Below are 23,266 nucleotides of genomic sequence, written 5' to 3'. Positions count from 1 at the left end.
CAAGGAGCACAGCACACCCAAAGCAACATAATAAGTAATCAGCATCAAGGGGATATCAAAGGTGAGGATGTGATCAGGATATGTCGGTGCAGTTTGTTTTTCTTTTAGAGTCCCAGGCATACTGTTTAACAAACAAGCTACTTTTACATTCTACTCTTAGAGGAGCTGTTACTATCACTGTGTTGTACCCGGTACGTTTTACCATACTGACTCTGAGAGACGAGGCAGTCCAAGTAACTACAAAACAGTGCTGATTTATTCCATGAATACAGGCAAAAATTAACATTACACGCTCAGGCATCTTGCACCTCCAAACTGCATGCAGGCAGATGTAAGATGAAAGACCCTGAACCCACCAGGCCTATACATTTATCTCTTCGGTTGGGCTAGCCCCATACTACACAGAAACGTCAACCGAGACGTCTCTGTTGCCAGCTTTGCAGCTGGTCATAGCATTAGTCAAAACATGAAGCAAATCAATGTGTGTGTGTGTCTGTTGATTAAGTGGTGTGTAGCTAAAAACATTCTCACACGACCTCTAGTACATGTCATGGCATTAAACATAAGAACATATTATGGCTAAGGCTACAGTTATAGACACATCATAATAATAATATTAAACACCCTGTCTGCTGACAGTCATCAACTTCTATCTAGTTATCCTTGACCAGATGTACCCTGTAGAAACTCATAAGCATGACTAAGCATTTAACAGTCTAACTAGACATCCTATCTCCACTAAACATTTCTAATACATAAAGTATCTATCCAATTTCTATCCGACTAAAAATACCTAACAATTGATATGTAAAACAGGGTGATAAGTGGGGCAGGAAACCAAGCCCATGGAGGGGGAAGCATGAGCAGCCAAGAAAGAGGATGCATCCTCCCTCAGGGTGACTCGGTGTGTAGCCAGACTGAAAACAATCCGCCCCATGTGAAGCGAATAAGGGCTTTTCTATAAACTGGGCTCAGTACCATTTGTTATGATTTACTGTCCCAGATTGGCCAAAATAATTTTTAAACTCATGGCATACTTGTGAATTCTTTTCTCCTGCATGATGCATTTTGTTTTTACATAACATCAAATTGAAGTAGGATTCTAAAATGTAGGACAGCATGCTTATTTGATGTGCTTCATCTATTTCTATCAGTAAGTCGAAGTTTTCATTGATCCTATGAAATACAACATCAAATGGGTGGCACAAAGTCATGGACCACACATGCATGATTGCCAGATGATGCACACGAATGACTCTTCTTCTTTGACAGTTTCTCTAGCACTACTAGCAGATTGCCTTTTTGTGCATGTGTGTTTTTTTCTTTTGTGAAATATCCTAGCAAATACTGGCTAAATTGTCATGTGATCTGGTTCAGAAATGTATTTCCCCCTCAGGAAAAAATTAAATGTTCATACACTCATGGGCTGGTGTCATCCCTGGCCACCCCCTGGATCTGATTATCCACCCCTGCATGAGTCAAAATGTGATGCTTGTCAGTATCAATGAATGAAAAACAATGTGAAACTGTTGCCTTCAGTACAACAAAGAATTTCTAGTGCTTTATAATTGAGATTGATCAAATAAATGTTATTTTTTATTATGCATACAGCATAATATTTGCATTCATTTCTCTGATTTTGTTGCTGTGGAGTACTTGGCAGTGCAGCCAAAATTAGCTAAAGAAAGCACTATGTGTGACTCATTTTTACACACAATAAACAATTTGAGTCTTAAACCTCTAGTAGTATGAAATAATAAAACCATATATTATTAATGTATTTTTATATGCATTTCAAATATGCAGCCCATCTCTGAGTCTGTGCCTCAGCCTGGCCACCCCATCCAAAATTTATTAGATCTGCCCTTGAGCATAATGTCATTACCCTTTAGCTCTACACTGCTAAATGTACAGCCCCACAGAGCCATTAGTGTAGATGTGGACTTTTTCTGAAACAAATTAGAAAGAGCATTTCCCATAAAGGACAGAAATATTCACGTTGTGTTATCATCTGTGTAACTGACAAAGACCAATTACTTTGTGAAACTTGTTGTGTCTGTCTTTTCAGGCTAATCAACTTGTTGCAATATAAAACTTTGCAGATATTAACTTAAATTCTGTGCTGTTTTTCAGACCAAATTAGCACTGGCAGGGTTCATTTAACAGTAAAGATTTTGCTCCAAGGAAGATTGAAAGGATTTCTACCTTGATCTGTCCTTTAGAACAGGGATCACTGCAGACCGAGCGGACCATGTCACTGCTGTTCAACCACAGCTTGTTGTCATCAATGCTCAGAATGCCTTCATGCCAGGAGCCTACATTTAAGTAGTCATAGCGACTATCACCCACATTCTGTAGATTCATGATATCATACCTGGATGGAGAGAGGGAGAGGCGGAGGGCCATAATGAGGAGAAGATAGTTTATTAAGTGAGAAAGAAAAGAAAAACAACAAAGCTGTGGGACAGAGCAGAACATGGGAGAGTTGCAGATCACAGAAGAGTGGGGAAGAAGGAGAGGCGGAGAGTGACAGGTAATTTAATGATAAGGATTCTACAGCTTTAGAAAATCCCTTTCTTCTTATCTAAAGTCACTTAAACAGCTTACAACTCTGTTAGTGACATCAAGAGCTCATGCCAAAGCGCCAGTGGCCTCTGTTTATACTGAACCAGAATGTGCTCCAAATGATCTCTAGCTGACGAAGGGATGACATGGCTGTGTTTTCTGACTGTCAAACACTGTCTAATGGACAGTGAGATGAAAGTGGCTCCCATAGCACAAAATCTGTTCCAGTCCAAACTAATTACATCCTTTCATACTCATGATTGGTGCATACGTGTGTGCATGGGCACACATGCTGATGGGGAGAGTCTAAGATAAGAGAAATTCAGAGATTATAAAGAAATCAAGGATATAAAATCTCTGTTTGCTTTACTGTCTTGCCTTATTCTACATTCTTACCAATCTCCTCATCCTCTTACCTTCCTGGGGTGTCTCCATTTTCATCAAAATAAATCTCCTCCCCTGAGACGCCTCTGAAGGTTGTCTTTAGGAGGTAGTCCAGAAGCTTGCTGCCATCGATAGGGTCCATGGCCTCACAGAGCCCCGTCTGCCCTGGGCACACCTCTTTGTGCATATCATGGAGGCCATGAGCCATGGCATAGATAGCATTGATGACAAAGCCCATCTTACTATCCTGAATATAGTTTTCATGCAGACTTTCACTTCCTGTTAAGATTGAAAAAGAAGAAGGCAATAAATGTATTGCCTGGTCTTTTGTTCTGTATTTACAGTGCAATGCAGTTGCATTGTGGGAATAAAAGCATTAAAGACAAAATTTGAAGGAATTATTGCAAGATATAAATTAGTATACATGAAACTCACAATATGACACAATATGATGTCCAAAGGTGAAACAGGAAACAAATGTGGAGAACAACATTTGCCTGTACACTATGGACCACCAGTTTGTACTTGAGCCATTTATGTCACTGGCCCTCAGTTAAACCTCAGTGTTTTACTTAAACCTCAGTGGTTTACAGAATGAGATTTAAAAAAAAAAAAAAAGTAGAAAATATAAATAAATAAATAAAAGTAGAAAATGTTAGAAGAAATTTCTTCTGATCTTTATGAATGAATTTACATTGTTTTTTGCCTCCTTAGACAGTGCATTTGAAATGATATGACATGAGCATGCATATATTATAGAAAGCAAAGGGGAGTGATTTATCTCAGTGCAGCAATATATTTGTCAGGTGTCTCAGTTATCTGGGTGAACAGCGTGTGCGTGGTGAGCCTTTCTGCAATTTTTTAGTGTAAGGCCATTGTCTTTGTTTTTCTCACACAGTATAAACAATCCCGCTGCTCCATCAGAGTTTGACTGATGCAATCCTCCCTCCGACTGAGAGCTGAGACACCCAGGATGAAAACATCTTTGCTCATTTGAAAAAAAAAATTGCAGATTTAAGGTATTATACAGAGTGCTATGTTTGGCAAAACATCAGTCAAACTCTTCCTGTTTTAGTGGAGTCAAATACTGCCATCACTTTAGTAGTGCCAAAAATGCCTTTGCCACCTTTGAAGGCCTTTGGAATAAAAGAGGTACATAACAGTGTGATAGGGAAAATGCAGAAACTATGACTGTACTACTCTGAGATAGCAAGTCACCACAAACCACTAATTCGTTTAATACTGATTGATATATTTTGAAATAAAGAATGCTGAGTGATTCATTTCAGTGTAGTTTTGACTGCAGTGTGCATTTGATTACTTTAAAATCTTTGGATTTGCTGTGAGTAAACTGGAGTTAACACGTCAAGAACTGTATTTACTGTGATCACCTTTTAGAGAGCAAAGGGAGAAAATATAAAGGGAGGAAAAAAGAAAAATAAATGGAGTTTTTATGAATTTCTACTCCCACTCACAGCAAAATATGAGCACTGCATGAGAAAAAACAGTGTCTATAGTTACAAAGATCACCTCCTATTTATAAGCAACGATAATGTGATGTTCTCTGGTGTCACCCACCAGAGCAGACTTTCTTGTAGTTCTTGTTCTCATGCGGATGACCCAGCAGGCGGCACTGGAAACGATGCTGCCAGAACTCAGTGAACCAGGGGTTCCTTTTATTGGTGTCCAAACGCAGCTTCAGGTAGTAGTCATCGAAGGATTTGACCACCTCTGACTGCAGCTTCATGGTGATTCCTCCCTCTGCTTCCTGCTCATAACCCTCCACCACCTCGTAACGGTCCGCCCATCCATCACTACAAGAGTAAGAGAGAAGAGGAAGAGACTCTGATGTAACAGTCACTGGGGGAACAATAAAAAACTAAAAAAAGGTTTGAGTAAAAATTAAACCTTGTCATAATTCAGAGAGAGACGGTGCCAGACAGTGATAATACTCTATACTTATTGTCATGAGCTGTTATATATTATAATTTACACTTGAATGCTGATTCAGATTGACAAACCCATAAAACTATTCACAACAGCAGCATCATTGACACCTACAGTAATTTAATTTCATATAAAGTAAATAAAACAGGTTCACCAGTGAAGTTTTAATGTGGATTTGCTATTTAATTTATGACAGGGAAACAGAGTACATGTACAAACCTTAAAACTGAACTGACTATACTGACCACATCAATAGGTTGTAGCAGTGGAGCTCCCACCACAGCCATCAGCTCAGCAGTAACGTAAAGTACATCACTGCCTGTTTAAAAGCTTTACAGAAAGGCTGTGAAATTCACATAAACAATCATGCTGTGATGACCTTGTTCCATATATTTGCCTGCTGAGCTGAGTACCTGATGTACTGTACAAGCTCACACAGGCCCCGTTTTATACTGAGCTGAGTGTAACAGCTTGTACCAGCTTATATAATAAACTGAAGACAGTCAGAATCAGCTGAACATTATGACTTCATGAATGGTTGTGTGTTCACTGATCAATTTACTGGAGAGCATCTGAAAGGTGATGCGATTGTCACATATTACAAAAGGACCAAAATGCAGACACAGGAAAGGACTAGGATAGTGGCAAGAAAACCACAGCTTTTGATAACACTAATAATAATAGTGGCTGGAGTGCAAAGGAGCAAATACAGGAGCAATTCTATCAAAAGAGACAACCATATAAGTAGGAGTCACGCAAACGCAGAAAGACTATCGCAAAAAAAAGTAGAGTAATAGAAGAACAGTACAAGACTAACCAAGCAAATACAACAAAACACAGAGGACAGAGCAGACTTCAATAAATCACAAAGGCAACATCTGTATGAATAAGACAAGAGACCAGAGAGACAGTTCAGACTAGGAGCAAACACAAGGTCAGAAACCATGAGCATCTAGGACCTGTAGACAAACAAATCTTGGACCAAATACTGACCAGAAAATACAAACAAATGTGTAAACAATGATAAACCAGAAAAAAAAAACCAGGTCCAGAACAGAACCAGCATATAGGACCAAACAAGGCAACAGCACAGCAGCACCTTCGACAACTATCGGCGGTTAGAGACTGCTGCCTTAATTACTTAATTGTGAATGATTGCATAGATAAAAAATAATCTGGATAGAAAATGAGTAAGGTGAAGCTAGAACCAAAAACTAGAATCCAGACAGGAGGTTAACCAAAATCAAAGCAGAAAACAGGAAGTGCAGGGATTACATGGCAGTGATTCCAGAGAACATTAATTGTGGATAGAAATCTTCCGAAGTGGGTAGGGGAGAGTTGGAAAACAAGCAGGGCAGTGGCCCTCGAGGAATGGGATTGCTTACCTTTGCTCTAGGTCATGTTGTTTGGAAATCTCAACATCAGTGCCTCAACTGACTAAATGTAACCAATTAAACAATCCCCTCAGCTTGTTTGTTTGCTTGTGTAACCCTCTGTGTGCACGTTTCTACCCTACCAAGCTAATTCTGACACACAGCTGGCCAGCTGGCTCTACAAGAATTGGAAAACACCAGTGAAGGAGACACTTAAAAACAGATAAACAGGGTCACTCTAGACTCTCCTCATCCCCTAGAGCTGAGCCAATAAGGGTTTCTGGTTGTATTTTACTTTTTCAGTCTTTAATGTGGGCTCCAGGGTACAGCTTTGAAATACCTGTGCTACAGACAGCTACACACCAATTAGCTATAACTCACCAGGAAACCAATTACTTTGCACACATGGGATGTTTTGGGTGTGTGTGTGTGTGTGTGTGTGTGTGTGTGTGTGTGTGTGTGTGTGTGTGTGTGTGTTTGAAGGTCAATGTCTCTGACCTTTCTGCCCACAATTACTGCCAGTCAAGTAAAAACAGACGTTCAGCCAAATCTGTGAGCATCTACAGCAGACACTATAAAACCAATGTTACTGAGGTACAACAGAGTAGGTGTCTTCAAGCTAAAAGCCTTAATGGGTTCCTATATCTACTGGACAACAGAAGGCAGGTAGCCTGGAGAGTCTCCTGAAAACTGAGCTCATGTCATCCAGAAGTCTCCAGTTGACCCTTATGTCAAGCTGGAGACTTCTTGTCTCCCTACCAGTAGGTAAGTTCATACTATACCTCAAAAATAAACTGTAATTAGCTCAATGACAAGTGTAAAAGACCATGTGCGCATGCAAAAGATACTGTATGTCTTACTTTTGGGGAAAGGATATGTACTGTACACCTGTTATTGTACATCTCTAAATACAGTATGTTTGCTCTATTTTCTTTATATTTAACAAGAAAAATTCAACTAATTCGCTCTTCTAATGGAGTTGAATCAGAGATATGTGAATTTCATTGATCCTAGTCACATTTCCTTCATTCACTGCTAAGTGGATCCTGCCTCTTTCTTGTGCTCTTTCTTTCAGTGTTTGCAGTAGTGATTGAGACACAAAAACACACACACCAACTTAGATTTGTGTGTGTATTCCAAGTGTTTATCATAAATGCATGCTGCCTGGCAGGGCAACTGCATTTAATGTGCTCTATTCAACACAATTCAGCATTTAACGTTCATTCAGAAAAGCAGAAAACAGATTGGTTTTAGATAAAGAGAGAGAGCAAGGCGAGCAGTGTTGTTCACCACTTTACATGGGTAATGCCTGCAGGCACTGAAGACATGCTTGACTGTTTCTCACAGTGGAGTTTGTGATGAAGTAAAATGACATTCCCTCTTCTCGCTCTCCTCTCTCAGGATTGTGCTGTCTGGTAGAACTCGAAACAGCTCATTAAAACTCTCCGGCCACCAGAGGGGCATCTAATGGTGGGGCGGCTGTGGCTCAGGAGGTAGAGCAGGTCGTTTCCTAACCGGAGGATTAGCGGTTCGATTCCCAGCTTGTCCAGTCAACATGTCAAGGTGTCCTTGAGCAAGACACTAAATCCCCAGTTGCTCCCGGTGATGTCACCGGTGTGTGTGAATGCGTGAGTGCTTGGGAGTGTGAATGGGTGAATGGCCGAATAATGTGTGAAAGCGCTTTGAGTGTGCTGTAAAAGCATAGAAAGGTGCTATACAAGTATAAGTCCAAGACCATTTAATGGGACCAAATCTGATTTAATGTCATCTCAATGTTCTGCAGCTTCACACTGCATATTGGAAGTCCTATTATTACATAACCAAAGTCAGATTTAATGTAGGAACACCAGTTTAAACAGATTAAGAAGCCAACGCTGTTCAAGTATCCTATTAGTTTTGCAGTTGTTGCACTGTCAGACAAAGGCAGTAGGTGTAAGTGTAACATTGGTTTTAACTTTTATCTTAAGTAGAGAGAGACCTGTGACACAAGGCAACATACAGTACTGACTATTAGTTATTCTTCCAAAAAAAACACATTCATGTCTTTAAGTACTTCAATCACAGCAATCCAACAATACTCATACAATACTAAACACATACAGTAAGTGGTAATATGTCCCTTCCAGGACCTCGTCTCTTGCTGCTCGTCTCTTGACAAGTATACATAAATACGACCATATAACCCCTATTCTGGCCTCTCTCCACTGGCTTCCAATTAATTTTAGCATTGATTTAAGTTATCGATTTTTGTTTTTAAGGCTTTAAATGGACTGGCACATTTATACCTCTGTGAACTGATACAGTGACACAAGCCAGCAACATCTCTTAAGCCATCAAATCAGTTTTTATTAGAGCTCCCAAGCTTTACAGGCACAAACGCTGGGACAATCAAGCTTTTGCCATAGTGGTCCCTAAACTACTCGCCATGGACCTTGACAGGTTTTAAATCTCTGCTTTAAGACTTGTGTATTTTCCATGGCTTTTAACACTTAGTGGAGCCTGATACTTTCTGATTTTGGCCTTTTCTCACCTGTGTTTAATTGTTTTGCTTTTTGTTTTTTATAATGATTTTATTATTATATTTATGTGAAGTACTTAACAAGACATACTTGAGTAACAAGTACTCAACAAGCTGTTGTTTTTAACGTGCTATATAAATAAATTTTGAATTGAGTTTAGTAAATGCAGTAAGTACTTAAGTACTACACATGAATGTTTATGCCGTACATCACAAAACCAGAGTTTGTAAAGTGATGACTACAAAATAAAAGTAAAATACTACTGAGAATAAGTAGGTCTTGAGATGAGATCTTAAAAGTACAGAGTTTGCTGACCTGAGACTCAGAGGACACTGTTCCATCTATGATCTAGAGACTCGTTTCACCAAAGTCTGCAATATGCAAGCTGCAGTTTTGCAACAACCAGGCCAAAAGAAACATTAAGACTTGATGGAAAAAATGCGTAATCTTAGGGTGATGTACCATGAATCAAACCTCCAGCTTGTGACCTGTGAATGCATCATATACGCATCAAAATATGGAGCCACACATTCCTTTGAAGGAATAGGTATATATAAGGTATATCCTTACTAATACAGTGTCAATATTTGATGATTTTCTGAGACTTGATGATGTGTGGCATTGTTTAGAGGAGCACTGGAAGCCAACAGATGGATATTTTATTGCGCAAAATACAACAGTGATTAGGCAGAGAGCTCCCCTGACTCTCTCGAATGATCTCGTTCCAGTTTGATAGCACATTTGTATATTTATAAAACCATGAATTAATTGGCAGGGCAGAGATTTAATCACATGCGCTCTTTCCCCTGGAGGAAGAAAGGGAAAAGTTACTTTACAAAGAGAAAGGAAGAATGAAGGAGTCAAGAGTTTCCTGATTGCCTGTGTTAAAATAAAACTTCAGGTAGTTAATGGAAAAACTTTTAATCTGTCTGTCATTCACAGAGCACGAGAATGCCAGCTGGGCTAATTACAAGGATTACAGTATTCGTAAAAGTAAAACCAAGCATTAAGTCTTTCATCTTAAATACACAGTGCATTGCATATACTGCATGTACAGTACATTTGCCACGTTTCCCTTGCTAGCGTCACATTAATGGGAGCTACTTTTCTGTCTACATTGTTCTCTATGCTGATCCCACAACAGTCTTAATTATTTCAAAACATTACAGCTCTGGCAGTGAAATTAATATTAATACAAGAGATACTCTCCTCAGCTGAACACTAATTTCCAATCCCCAAATATTCTCCCTCCCTTCTCTGCCTTTATCTCTTTATCGCCATACGCTCCCATTTTCCTCCATTTCTCTTATTTCTGTGACTCAGTGAAATTAAAACTGGAATGGTGGTGGCTTGTTAGCTACATGGCAGCAGCAGCGGGACTCTCTTGAGGTGACACAGAGGGCCCTGGGTGAGCCAGGGAGCCTTTAAAAGCCCATCCAGGCTGCTTTTACTTATTCATCATGCCCCAGTTTGAGATGGGAGATCGGTCTCCTCCATCCTGACAAAGAACACTACACATTTTTTGCTTTTTACTACTGCAGGATGTCATCAATACTTAACACCATGGCCAAGTCTCTATATCAAACATCAGCAGTGACAGGTGGATGATTCTATGATCAGTTGGTTAATTTAGTAAAACTGTAGCATATACAGGCAAACATCCATGTGAACAAAAATGGGAAAAACCATTGTAGACTATAGAGGACATATGTAATATACATTTCATTGTTGCAATAGTGGAAACAAATGTGGTCAATGTTGTAATTGTGCATGAGAAGAAACAAATCCAAAAGTGGCTCAGATTTTGGTACCAAGCTGGCATGTCTTGGTGGAGTTGATGAAGACCTTGTAGATCGAAGCTTGCATCTTTAAATATTTGAAAGCTTTCAAAATTCACTGTGTGGATTGCACACTATCCACCTCCTTTGGTTTGGAAGGTTAAGTCTCTTTCTCTCTGTTTATTACACTAAATGCACTAAAATTTTAAGAACTGGTTGACTTTAAAATTGTTCAAATTATTGATAGAGCAATAAATCAACAATTACCTCATAGTATTCAAGGGCTGTCTAAGAGAGAACAAATATGAATTGAGAGGAATCTGCATATTCAAATATCTAACAGTAATGACCAATGCAAAGTATCATTGTATTACAACAAAAGGTGATAAAAACAGATTTTAAAAAGGGGGTAGGACTAGAAATCAATTTGCTCCAGCTTAGGCTCCAGCTTGGTTTTTATTTATCACTTATTTAATTATGTAGTATGTTATTATCCTTACTCATTTGCAGTGCACCTCCATTCACTATTCTTTTTGTGAATACATATTATATCCATTTACTCTGGTCTAGTGTTGGCTGACAGCACAAGAAAGTATTTTAGGTTTTGTGAATCATGATGTGACAGCTATGTCCAGATGCAAAGCCAGTGTGCTATTTTTTATCAGGCCAATGCCATTCACCCATCCCCTCACACGAGGGAACACAAGGCATCAGTTGGGAAGAGAGAGATGTCCTTGACAATGTGTGGCTGCTTTCAATTAACATCAGAGGCCTGTTATAAATATTCAGATGCGGCACACTGTGGTCCCTTGCTTAGTGAGGCACAAACAGATGCAGCCGAGAATCCTGACTCGACTTGAATCCACACGTGTACACACTACGGGTAACACAAGCAGATCTCCACTATGAAATGTATGTTGTCGGTGTGTCCATTTCTTATAATTACAATCTTTGTTACAGTTGTTACTGGAATTTCTCACATGTCAGCCATATTTTCTGAGAAAGGACTATTGTGTTTGGAGCCCTGCTGACAGACTGAATGACAGATCTGCAGTGAGACGATTGCAACAACTCTGTCATGAGCCCAGACAAAATCTCCATGGTGATCGATGCACAAGCAGCACACCAGGCTTTTCTTCCAATGGCGCAGTATGCTCGGTGAACAAAAACTATTCTAAGCTTGATTCTTGCATGACATGCCCCTCTAAACTTTGAATGAACCTCAGCGTGGACTGCTTTAGTGCAGAGGGTCATAAAGACAGAATAATGTCTCACTGAGACAAACACATAAAGATGGAGTCTCAGTGCTGAGTCTCTGTCTCTCTGCACCTTCTCTATGAGTCCTTACATTCATAATTAAAGTATTAGTCAAGCTTTAACTGGAAGTCTAACAAACAAAAAAACATCTCTGGAAAGTGAGAGATCATGTCTCCCCATCTCCAGGTAATCCTGAAAAGGAATTATAGATGATCTACAAGAACATTCCTATGATTTTAATCTCAGCACTGTCCAGCAGTACGCAAAGCAGAAAACCTCTTCTGGACAACAAGCAGGAACTGTTTAACAATAATATCCACCGATGATTTTCTGAAGCCTTAGATTTCCGTGATCTTGTTTTAAAACATTTGATTCTGGGTGATTTATGAAGGAGCGAACAAAAATTCATTCTGAATCTGGATGCAAAAAAGGTACTCATTTATTTTGGCATTGTTGCCAGAGTTGTTGCCATGAGATAAGGTCTCTTTTTGATCATGCCCTGCCATTTGCCAAATTACTCACAAGTCAATAGGCATAATTCCACGTCCTCTGCACTCTCCTTCCTGAGATGGGGAGGAGATGAAAGCTTTAGAGATGATGGGGAAAAAAGGGTGGTTAAATGTGTCACGCCACAGCTCCTCTCTCCCTCTCTGACACGTTAAATGTTTCATTTATTCAAGTTCAGAGCAAAAACCTGAGCTCTTTTGTTAAAGAAAATCAAACAAGACAGCCAAATGCAGAAATGCATATGATATACACAATGTGGATTCACAGCTTTCTTTGCACTTCAGCATCATCTCAAAAGACACAGACCCTGCTGATGACTGGTTCCATATATATATATGTTTAATGAGCATTCAAATACGACCCAGACCAAAAACTACAAGTGTAAGACAGGCAGAAATGAGCATTAAATGTGGAAAAGCAGCTTATGCAAATGATGTTTAGTAATAACAGCATTCAGGCAGTATTAGAGAGGGGAGAGAGAACGAATGCTGCTAATTGCGAGAGAGCAAGTAGGCAGGCAAATGGGTAGGTGGGTTCACTTCCATGCTGCCATTCAGAAACTAGACTTGATACTGGGGAGCAGGCAGTAGAAGGAATAATAACAAAAAAGACTGTGCAGTACTGTGCATAGCTGCCTGCCATATCTGCAAAGGCTGCAGCTTAGCAGAATGATGTGTATTCCATGGCAATCTCTTTACTGTATATAACTGAGTAGGAGGACAGTGACATTCAGAGAATCTCTGTAACACTCAGTGTAACTGCAAGAGCATGTAATGGTGTCTCAAGCCTCAGGGAAATCTTAGTTAAAACACACACTGCTGGATATTTTAAATTGATACAACGTATTTTTGTATCACAGCCACAACTAACAATTTAAATTTTTCATTTGACTGTTAATTAGCAGTGCAACAGTGAAAGTGTGTGTCACATTCACTTTTTTGTTTAGCATAAACTTGGACTGCAATCTGCTTATTAATTGCTTTGCAAAGCACTAAATTATTAAGGTAAAAGATCTTTAGAAACAAGCAGCTGCTTCAGAAAAAAACTGCTGGCTGCAAGCACTGGTCAAAGCTCAACAGGAACATGGTGGTGCTGGATCTGTAATAATACAGGCAGTCATCTCCTGGGAGTCATTGTGTGCATTGCTCTCCGCGGTCAAATAACAGGCAAGAAATCTGTGGTTATTTCACAGCCTCAAGTACACTCCATGTACCTGTAACACACACTATTCCCTCATGATATGTTCAAAGACTGTCATACCCCCTCGCCACACATACTGATGAATACATTCAGTAATGGTTTCAATGTTATGAAAAACATTCCTGGTCACTGCAATGGTGCTTTATAGGAAATACCTTTAAACTTCCCTCTACCACTCACGTGGCCAGTCTCCAAAGAAGAATACTGCTCTGAATGTAAACAATTACATTTTATTTTAATTCACATTTTATCTTATAGTGTGTATTATACACATCTGTAGGTATTGCTTGCTCTCTGATGGATATTTGACTGATTCCTCCAAACTATAGTACTGTTATATAGTACCAACTTCAGGGCTTTGAGACAAAAATGTTTTCTTGATGTGTTAATTTGTCATCGAACTTCCAAGTGCTGAATCTGGTCTTTGATAATTTATGAAGGGTAAAGCAAAACCTTGTAGATTTTCTAAAAATGTCTTTGTGAAAACACATCTTTTAAACTAAGACTGATGTTACTTTGCGAAGCTTACAATAAAGCATGGTTTAATTTACCAATTGTATGCAATAGAAGCGGCTGAATGTACAGTACATGGGGAGATCTATTGAACATAGTAAAAATGCACTATATATAAAGCTTGATTGGAGTTATGATATTAAAAGTAGTTCAAAAGGAAGGACGACACTTGACAGAGCCATGCAACTCCCCCAGGCTCCAATTACAAGATGTATCAAAATTAATCTCTCAACAGCGGCAAATTTTCAGCAAGTTAAAAAAAAAAGACTTCTTGAGCCTGTTGGCAATTAAAGTAATGAAACTAAGCAAAAAATGTCTTTTGTCATTGCCATCTAAAATGTCATATCACATCTTTATATGACTATACTTTTCACAACAACTGCTAAACAAACATTTTTATGTCGTAAATTTGTCAGCAGACAGCTGACTATTAATACACCCAGCAGACATGGAGCACCATTATGTTTCTAGCCACCAGACAAATCCCCAGCTCCAGTTCTCTCTCTCTCCTTCCAGCTCTGTTTTGGTCTTCAAACAATGCCTGACAGAAATATCTGGCTCTTCAGCTGCTAAAATTTCCATTGCTGTATATTCATCAACTAGCTGCTCAATTAATCTTTTCATCAGCTGCTGCAGCTGGAGATAAAAGTGGCAAGAGCATTCACAGTGAACCAAAACACTAAAGCTGTGGGTCGTAAAACCTAGTGATCAGAAAGACATTAAAATCCCTCATAGAGCTGAGAGGAACAGTTGGTTGATAATTCTCTTCGGGTTTGTTGCTACTAATAGTTATTTTATCCAGCATTAATATAAAATACTGATTAGTGCAGCAACAAATTTATTGACCCACCTATCCATCACAACCTTTGCCTTAATCTGGGGGCGGACCAGCAGGACACCACATTCAAAGAATCCAAAGCTACTCCCATCAATCTCCAGTCAATTTAGTCCACATGTAACTGGCTCTCCTAATATGCTCATCAGCTAGCTTCCAGCTCAGTCACACAATGATTTTTGTTCTTAAAAAACAAACTAACACTCAATTTCCTGTGTTCCTTGCTTCATTCTGCCCGTTTTCCATCTCAGAGAATCACTTTAAAGTGTACTTGAACACAACAAGAAGATGGATGTCAGTGTCTTTTTGATGGGAATCAAGTGGTAAAGCTACAGTATGATGGCAATGTATGTCTGCGTCTTTGTGTCATGTGGAATGAATGTTGTCTCTTTCTGCATACCACTATGTGTGCAGTTGTATAGTAATGGAGGCAGCTGATTGGCAAAATCATGATTGACATGACAGAGAGAGAGAAAAACAAGAGTTCTTCTGACAGACAATAGCAGGGCAGAGTGGAAGTAAAGTGCTGAAGTGATTCAGACTAGAGTCTGCAGGTCAGGGCTAAAGTGGGTTGAGAATGCTGCCGCACCTGGCCCTTATCTGAAGAGCAGATCTACTTGTAGTTCATGTAGCCACTGTTATGTGATGTTTTTGGCTGCCCCTAAGGTCATGTCCATATATGAGATGAGGTGGGAAAACAACACAGCGTGCGCTTGGATTTTCAAAATCATTTTTGTCTAGTACACTGGTACACTTGTTGTTTTTGCTTGTGCCAAGTGCAATACAGTGGGGAGATAATAAAGAACGGTGCATAACTGCAAAAACTGCCTCACCATCTCACTGATGGTGATGGACCCTGCTGCGCTTGCCTTGTTATCCTTACAAATTATCCTGACTATCCTAAGGTGATGCTACATTTCAAACAAAGTTTGTGAACATAGCTGGTTGACTAATGAAGGATGAGGGGTGATGTTTTTGCATTTAAATTATTACATCGATCAGCCTGATGGGGGGATTATGATGAGAAATTAATTTTTTTTTTTAATAAAAAATGCTTTGAAAAGTTTAAGCAAACTTTAATGATCACATCTTTTAAACGTGAAAGCACACGTTAAACATTTAGCTTAAGCCCCTGATCTGGTTTAATACACCAACACAAAACTGTGGTGCCAGTGAACTTGTTAGCAAACAGCTGCCTGTGAACACATTAAACAGGCAAGGAGCAACATTAGCCTTCAGTCGTGTTTCTGGCCACCCAAAAACAACATGCCAATATGTTCACCAGCTAGTCGCCGGTGTTGTCAGGTGTTTGGTGCTGAACAGGTAGCGTGCAGTGGGTTTCAGGGCTTTTTCAGCGAAAAAGAGAAAGGGAGCCAAAACAGTACAACTGCAGTCAATAAAACCAGTGAGTTAAAACACTTTGCAGAGCTAAGGGGAGCTACTACAGAACTGGGTGATAATTCTCTGTGCGTACACGGACATCAAATGAACCCTTTCACAGACACGTAGTCATTTGATGGATTGTTAATATAAAAATATTTATTATACCAGGAAAACTTTGGTTGCAAATTCGGTTTAGCGTCTGTTCATGGTGCCATTTTCTGTGCTGCGTTTTTGATCACAATAAACTTATCACAGTAAAATATTATAGATGTGCAAGAATAAAAGAGGCAGGATGTGTCAGACGTTTGGTCTGTCTTCTGTTGTTTTGTTTCATTCTCTGTTTGTCTTTCTGTTGCACACTCTTCATGAATTAGACTTCTTTAGATGTGAAAGCACACATTAAGAAAACAAACTTCTATATGATGAGCTAATGCCTGTCTGCCAGCATGATTCAGTTGTTCAATTCATACCAGGAAACACACACGTGACTTGGCATCTGTGTTGGCCCAGACTCCCTCTGTCATTTTTTTACATAGTTCTCACGCTTGTTCTCTCTCTCTGTGACCCAGAAGCATTTCTTCCACCCATGGAGACTTCCACAAAAGCTAAAATAAGACCCACTTTTCCATTTCCTATGGAGGAAAGAGAAAAGGGGAGATATGGGAAGGAATGTATCCCTAGAGTGTCATTATAATGGATGACTTAAATGGCATCTTCTGCATTGGAGAAGAAAGAGTACCATCTCCTGTAAAGGACTTGCACTGAATATGCACGATGCATTAAATATACAGTAACACATACAACAAAACAAGAGCCTGGAAACATCTTCCACTACAGGAAATAAGAAATATTTCTTCAAAGATAAACAAATCCCTCGATATCAGCCATGACAGCATCTTGTATCATAAACAACTCATTGTCAGAGTTTATCTAATGCACCAAAGTATCCTAATTCACATCAAGTAGGAAGCTTTTCAACAACAACTTACAGTTTTAAAGGACAGTAAATGTATAAAATCAATTATATGTTTATTATCGAGGTCATAGTTAAAGGTGGTGTTGCACTGGACTACATTATATTCCGAGGCGTTCCTAATATCCTGATCCACAAAAATATACAGACAACGTGGCCAGTCAGTGTAAGTGAACACACAGTGAGGATCAAAGTTACCTTATTACTTGGTACCTGTTAGACGATGATGGCTCAGAATATGAGCTTCACTCATGTCATGTTCGGAAAACACAGGCCACTGTACAAGCCTTGGCCACCCTCAGCTGTCTTATTAATGTCCTCCTCATGTAATATATAACTGCATATATGACAACTGCCCTACAACAGAAAGGTGCCACAGATGGTGGAATAATATTACCTGAATGAACTGAAAAGAAGCATCAAGGTTGCTGTGGCTTTTACTGACAACTGTGAATGTTCCTTGAGGGCTATTTCATGGTGTAACATGACGCTGTTTAAGTGTGTGAGACGACTCTACTCACCCTTTTCTAATGACTAAGACTGCCGTTACAGTCAGTCACTGTCACTTAATATTGACTAACAGAGGAAGAGATTATGAGGAGAAAATTAATTGAGTGAACAAGATGGAGTGAGGAGGAGTAATCACAAAAAGGAAAGATTTTTGGAACTCGTGTTGATTCAGAATGCATGTTTCTTTTTCATTGCTCAATAAGGAATGACTGCTGTTGCCTTAAAAAAACAATTAAGGGAGCGCAACAAGGAAAAAATGGACTGGTGGCACTGTCGCTCTCTCCCTAGCTTTGTGTCTGTGACAGAAATACCAATTATTCATTGCTGGAGAACATTTCTATTCAGTGCTACTGGTATGTGGTCTAATTCTTCTTGGTTGCCTTGGTGACATGCACATCAGGAAGACAACACAGCATCTTACAGGCTTCCAGCCTGTTAAGAGATTTCTTGACATCCATAGAGCTGCTTGCAACAGTGAATCAAAAGGTTTATAAAAATTACATATCCATACCTGCCAACGAGGAGGAACTCCCCAAACACACCCAGTCGCCTCATGGCCATCAGGAGAGCGCGGACAGTCATGCCCTCACAGAAACACACTACTACACGAGCTTTGGGCAGACGTTCCCGTAGTTTCCTCAAAAGGCGATCAAACTGCTTCTCCTCTGCGTTACTGTAGATCTTGTCTGAGTGGGCAATGCATAAACCTTCCTGAGAGGCCAGCTCCTTGAAGGCCTCCATGCCACTCTCCCCATAGTTTCCTATAGGTGATGAAGAAAATAGACTGTTAAGAATTCAACTGAAAAGCATTTTGTCCTTTTGGGAATTCAAATATTTTCCTGGCAAAAGGTATTTTCACTGTCTGGTCATCTTTTTTTCTTAAATTAGCCTTTGTGGATAAGGACAATCTATTGTTACATGCAAAAACACACTGAAATTACTAAATAACATGAATGAACCACACATTTCTAAGTATTGCAAAAATGGACAATCGATGCCATGCTTAAAGCACACCCCACAGCGATTATACAATATGGCAAGCATTGACTGATCTCTGATCCTCTGTTAGTACGTTGACTGGCTGCTGATCACAATCAAAGGCAAAAGGGGTGAAGATATTTATCCTTGTTTAAATACACAACATCCAAATGAAGAGCACTGCAAAGCTGTTTGAACCAACATCTTCTATTTCCATGTGGACTGTATGCTTGACTAATGTCTCACAGTCTGGATTGTTGTCAGAAGGAAAATAAGAGCACCTGGCCATAAAAGTACGGATAATACCCCTAATCAATTGGCTTGATGAAGGGCCAGGTTGAGGAGGGCCTCTACACTGTTTTCCCTTTATATGAGTGATGAAGAGCAGATATGTTATGTGTGCATTGCACAGCTTTATAGAGCAAGAAACACAGAAGCTGAAAAAGCCAATACAGTAATACATTTACTCTGGCACACAGTGAGCCCATGTGTTGGTTTTCCAATAGGCCTTTGATAATATTTCAATTGCCTCATTTCATTCTCCCAAATGGAAATGATGATAACCAGTAATTTTACTCTTTCAATCTAGACTGTGTGACAGGTGGGCGGTGGTGCATTAGTTGACAGCCCATTGACAATGACCATCGAAACCCTGCTTTAAGTATTCCTACCAGACTGATGATAATCAAGACAGGTAATTTATGCAATTTCACAGCCCTAGCTGTTGCTATGGGCAACAGGCTGCATTTATAACTTGTCTAAGGTAGTGGAGAAAGAAAATTCATAAGCATGACCGTTAATATCAAGATAACTAAAGACAAAACAAACAAGTGGATTTAGGCAGGACTCTTCAAAGATTAGGCTAAGGCCTGCATCAGGAAAACTGTGATGTGACGTCTCAGGCTCCAAACATCTCGACTGTTGACCCTTACAGAACTGAACCTACAGTATATTCAGTATAAAGATTTATATTTACAGAATATCAGCATGTAAAGGAAGAAAAAAAAGTTAAGTTCTAATTAGAGCCACAAGTTAGTTCTTTAATTATAAGGAAATATCCTACTTTTACCACTCACACTGTAGCTTACTGTGTTGCTTGCAGTTGAATTCATCTTTCCCCTGACTGGTTTTTCATTACCTTTAAATTATGACCTCAGTCCCAGAGGATCCTCCTGCGGGTATGTTGAAGGTCAAACAGATAACACTACCTAGTCCTGCCCCCAGGTACTACAGCTCCCTAACTCCCTTTCTTCATCTATCTGATAGCAGCCTGTGACAAAGCCCCTCTCCAGCACCTGACTATAACAGGACTTTCCAAAGATGTCTTACACTCCCCATGAGTCCACAGCTCCTCAAGGGTATCCTGGGTAACACAGCCTGTCAGTCATAATTTGGGTGCACATCACTGACTGTGTTTCACTAAGACTTTAATGAAAAGCAATGGACATAATTCACTTCACAATAACTACTCTGTCTACCCAAACCATCTCTTCATTTTACCTTCTGTCTCCACCATGATGCACAAATGAGCAGAAGAGTTCTTAGAAAGAAAATAAGCCCATCAAAGTATGAAATACTGAATACTATTTCTCCCAAGGTTTCCGAGGAAATAAGACATTCATTTCAGTGTATACGTATCTGAAGATATTTTAAATAGTAATGTAATTTTTCATCCCTGTTTCACCTTCCTGACTCAACCATGGAATTAATTTAACATAAATTGTTAATGCTAAAACGGTCCCTCGTGTGCCTGACTAGATACAGACTTTTAAAACCAGTAACTCTGACAAGTCTAGTAACACAGCCAAAAACCTCCAGTTTTGGCTCCACATACTATATTATACAAAAGTGTCAAGTAGGAGTAAAGAGTAGCAGTACACACAAGAAGAGGCCAGTCAGTGTTTACTGAGCATACACTCTACTTGCAGTCCATACCCTAGTGCATGATATTTAAGACATGCATATGCAGCTGTGCATTGATGCATAGGATGTGTGGGAATATGCTTTGCTGAAAGCAAAGGGTGATAGTGACACGGGCAGATATTGTCTGTGGAGAAGCGAAGGAGTGTCTACATATCTCTGACATCCAGTTCCACTTAAAAGACCAACATGGAAGGAAAACGTGAACGTGGGACGTAGGGCTCACAAACCTTCATAGTAAATCAACTTTAAGTCACCCTGTCAAAGACGTGAATAAATAAAGTTTTGCTGAAAATATTGTATAACAAGCCTAAAAAAATTTTTTTTAATTATATCATAAAATCCCACTGCAAATGTATGTATCACTCTTTGACTAAGCCCTCTAAACAATGAGAACACCAGTGATGTCATGGGAAATCAAAAATACCACAACAAACGATGAAGTCACTCGAAACTCATGGTTGTTGGCACTTATTATGGTGGTTTTCCAGTTATAGAGGTCAGTGATGGGGTCTCACCCTCTGTGTGTACTGCAGACACATAGGTCCAGTTGTACCGCTTGACAATATCCAGCATGGCCCGGGCCTGGAGGACGTCAGAGGGCACGACCCTCAGAAAGTACTTGAACAGGCTCTTGTCACTCAGGTCGATGCTAGTCGCAGAGTACGCAATTTGTGGGATATTGAATAACTGCAGCAAGTTCTGAACCTGAATGGCCACAGAACTGGAGCCTGGTCCGATCACTCCAGCGATGGGTTTCTTAGAGGGTGGAGGCTGGTTGGATGAGGTGCCATCCATACACCACTTGGACCCATCCTTATCATCCCTTATGGAAATGAGGGAGTCCCGGATGAACTCGATGCTCTGCTCCAGGGCCACAGAAGAGTGCCAGCATGAGTCCCGGATCTCACAACCCAGGCTGATGTTAGGGAGCAGGTTTGGGTCGGAGTTAATCCGGTCCAGCGTATGGAACATGGCCTCTACCCTTTGGATCCCATACTGCTCACGGACGTCCCCGCACTTCCGTTCAGCCACTTTCTCTGCAGATGGCTGGTGGTGGACGGAGAAGAGCGCCCCGATGATTACGTCTCCGTTCATACGAGCCACAAGGCGGGGCGCGGCGCGAGGTACCACTGACCTCTCATAGAGGCCGCTGATTTGGGACAGTACGAGGACGCGGGAGAAAAACGTGGGAAGACACAAGAGAGCGATGACACCCATCTTTACGCGTGCCATATTGTGCCACATCACGTGAGCTGTGCCACCTGTGCAGGCATACTATCTGCTGTCAGTCTGTACATCCACATTTAACCCAGCGACCATGAGTGTCCCTGGTACCTGGAGCATATCCGCGCACACCTGCAGAAAAAAAGAGACAAACTGCTGTGACATGTGAGCCAGGAAAACGAGGACAAAGGTTTATGTAGGAATAGTTGACAAATCACGCATGCTCCTTTCCATCAACGCCCTGGTTTACATTCCTACAGCTCGTAACAGTCCTCATGCCTCCCTTATCAGCTACCATCGAGGTGCCTCGGAGTAAGGCACGCAACTGATTAATAGACAGTAGTGGCTGAATAGGACTGCTGTCCAGTGGGAATTGCCCAACCAAGCAGGTGGTTAGCTCTTTAGGGAGCAGCCAAGTACTTGAACCGGGTTCCTCAAACATCCGTGTTGTATTACAAAACCACCAGTACTCTTGGTGTCGGGGGAGATCGACTGTCCTGTGTTTTCTGTCCATTGAGAAAATGGGTTTCAGCACCACGGACAGCGTGCTTTCCAAACACATTACAAAGACGTCTGTGGGACTGTTGCCTGGGCTCGTTAGCCCCTCACACACACATTCTTCATGATTTGACTCGGCGCGTTTCCAAAAAAAGCCCCCAAACAAACATCATTCCACAGTCGACTCCTATATGAATATAAATAGCATGAGATCCTAGACTGTTTTTGCATTAAACGTACCGTACTTACTAGGTTATCTGTCGTGCAGCCTAAGTTATCGGTAAATAATAAAAATACACGAACTAAGCTGATAAACGGAAGCATAACAACAACGGTCTCATCTTAATAACCTATATTAACCTATATCTGTCTCATGCAGTGTCCTATTTAGGCCTACACTATACATATACAGTACTAAGCTTCCTTTTCTGTGTCTATTGCATTAAAACTTACCTGACTCCAGGAGCGTGCCTTCGTCCGTCTTCTGCAGCGCGTGGTCCTCGGCTGTGTGACTGGAGTTTCTCTCTCTCTCTCTCTCCCTCTTTCTCTCTCTCCCTCTCTCTCTCTCATCTCGAAACGTGAAAATGAAGAGCCCCCGCATCCATTGGCTTTTCTACAGTATTTACCTCTTGTCCCTGCCAGTGTTTAGAAATATGTATTATGAGAGTAAGACCTGCACAGCTAAACTCGATATGTTGTATAATGTCATAATAGGCTAATTATAAAATCACTTGGGTGAATTATTTGAGCTTGCTATTTGTCCAAGATAGATGAATGACTACCTACGTTAGTTTATCACAGTAACGTCGCATGTACTGCGTTTTCTTTCATCATGCAGATACAACCAGGTTGGAAATGTTTGGTGGACATGTGGCCTATAGCCTATATACACACACATT

The 23,266-nt window shown here is 40.3% G+C and overlaps 1 protein-coding gene across 3 annotated transcripts in view; it reads right to left on the bottom strand.

Annotated features, from left to right (window-relative positions):
• Positions 1–22,920, bottom strand: part of grm1a (glutamate receptor, metabotropic 1a) — a 28,643-nt gene extending 5,723 nt beyond the window's left edge. For all 3 annotated transcript variants that reach the window (XR_002274022.1, XM_020589468.1, XM_020589475.1), the window contains exons 1-6: positions 22,821–22,920; positions 21,161–22,001; positions 18,256–18,505; positions 4,528–4,763; positions 2,982–3,228; positions 2,206–2,374 (exon numbers count right to left, since the gene is read on the bottom strand). Coding sequence is in view for 2 of the 3 variants with exons in the window: in XM_020589468.1 (XP_020445124.1) it covers positions 2,206–2,374; positions 2,982–3,228; positions 4,528–4,763; positions 18,256–18,505; positions 21,161–21,890 (1,632 nt within the window). In the remaining variant the exon portion in view is untranslated. The remainder of the gene's footprint in view (positions 1–2,205; positions 2,375–2,981; positions 3,229–4,527; positions 4,764–18,255; positions 18,506–21,160; positions 22,002–22,820) is intronic.
• Positions 22,921–23,266: the final 346 nt, after the last annotated feature.

This window comes from Monopterus albus, unplaced genomic scaffold (assembly GCF_001952655.1).
Source record: "Monopterus albus unplaced genomic scaffold, M_albus_1.0 scaffold9.1, whole genome shotgun sequence".
In the NCBI taxonomy this organism is placed as follows: Eukaryota; Metazoa; Chordata; class Actinopteri; order Synbranchiformes; family Synbranchidae; genus Monopterus; species Monopterus albus.
The sequence above is the reverse complement of the archived record's forward strand: the minus strand, read 5'-3'. Positions and strand labels throughout refer to the sequence as shown.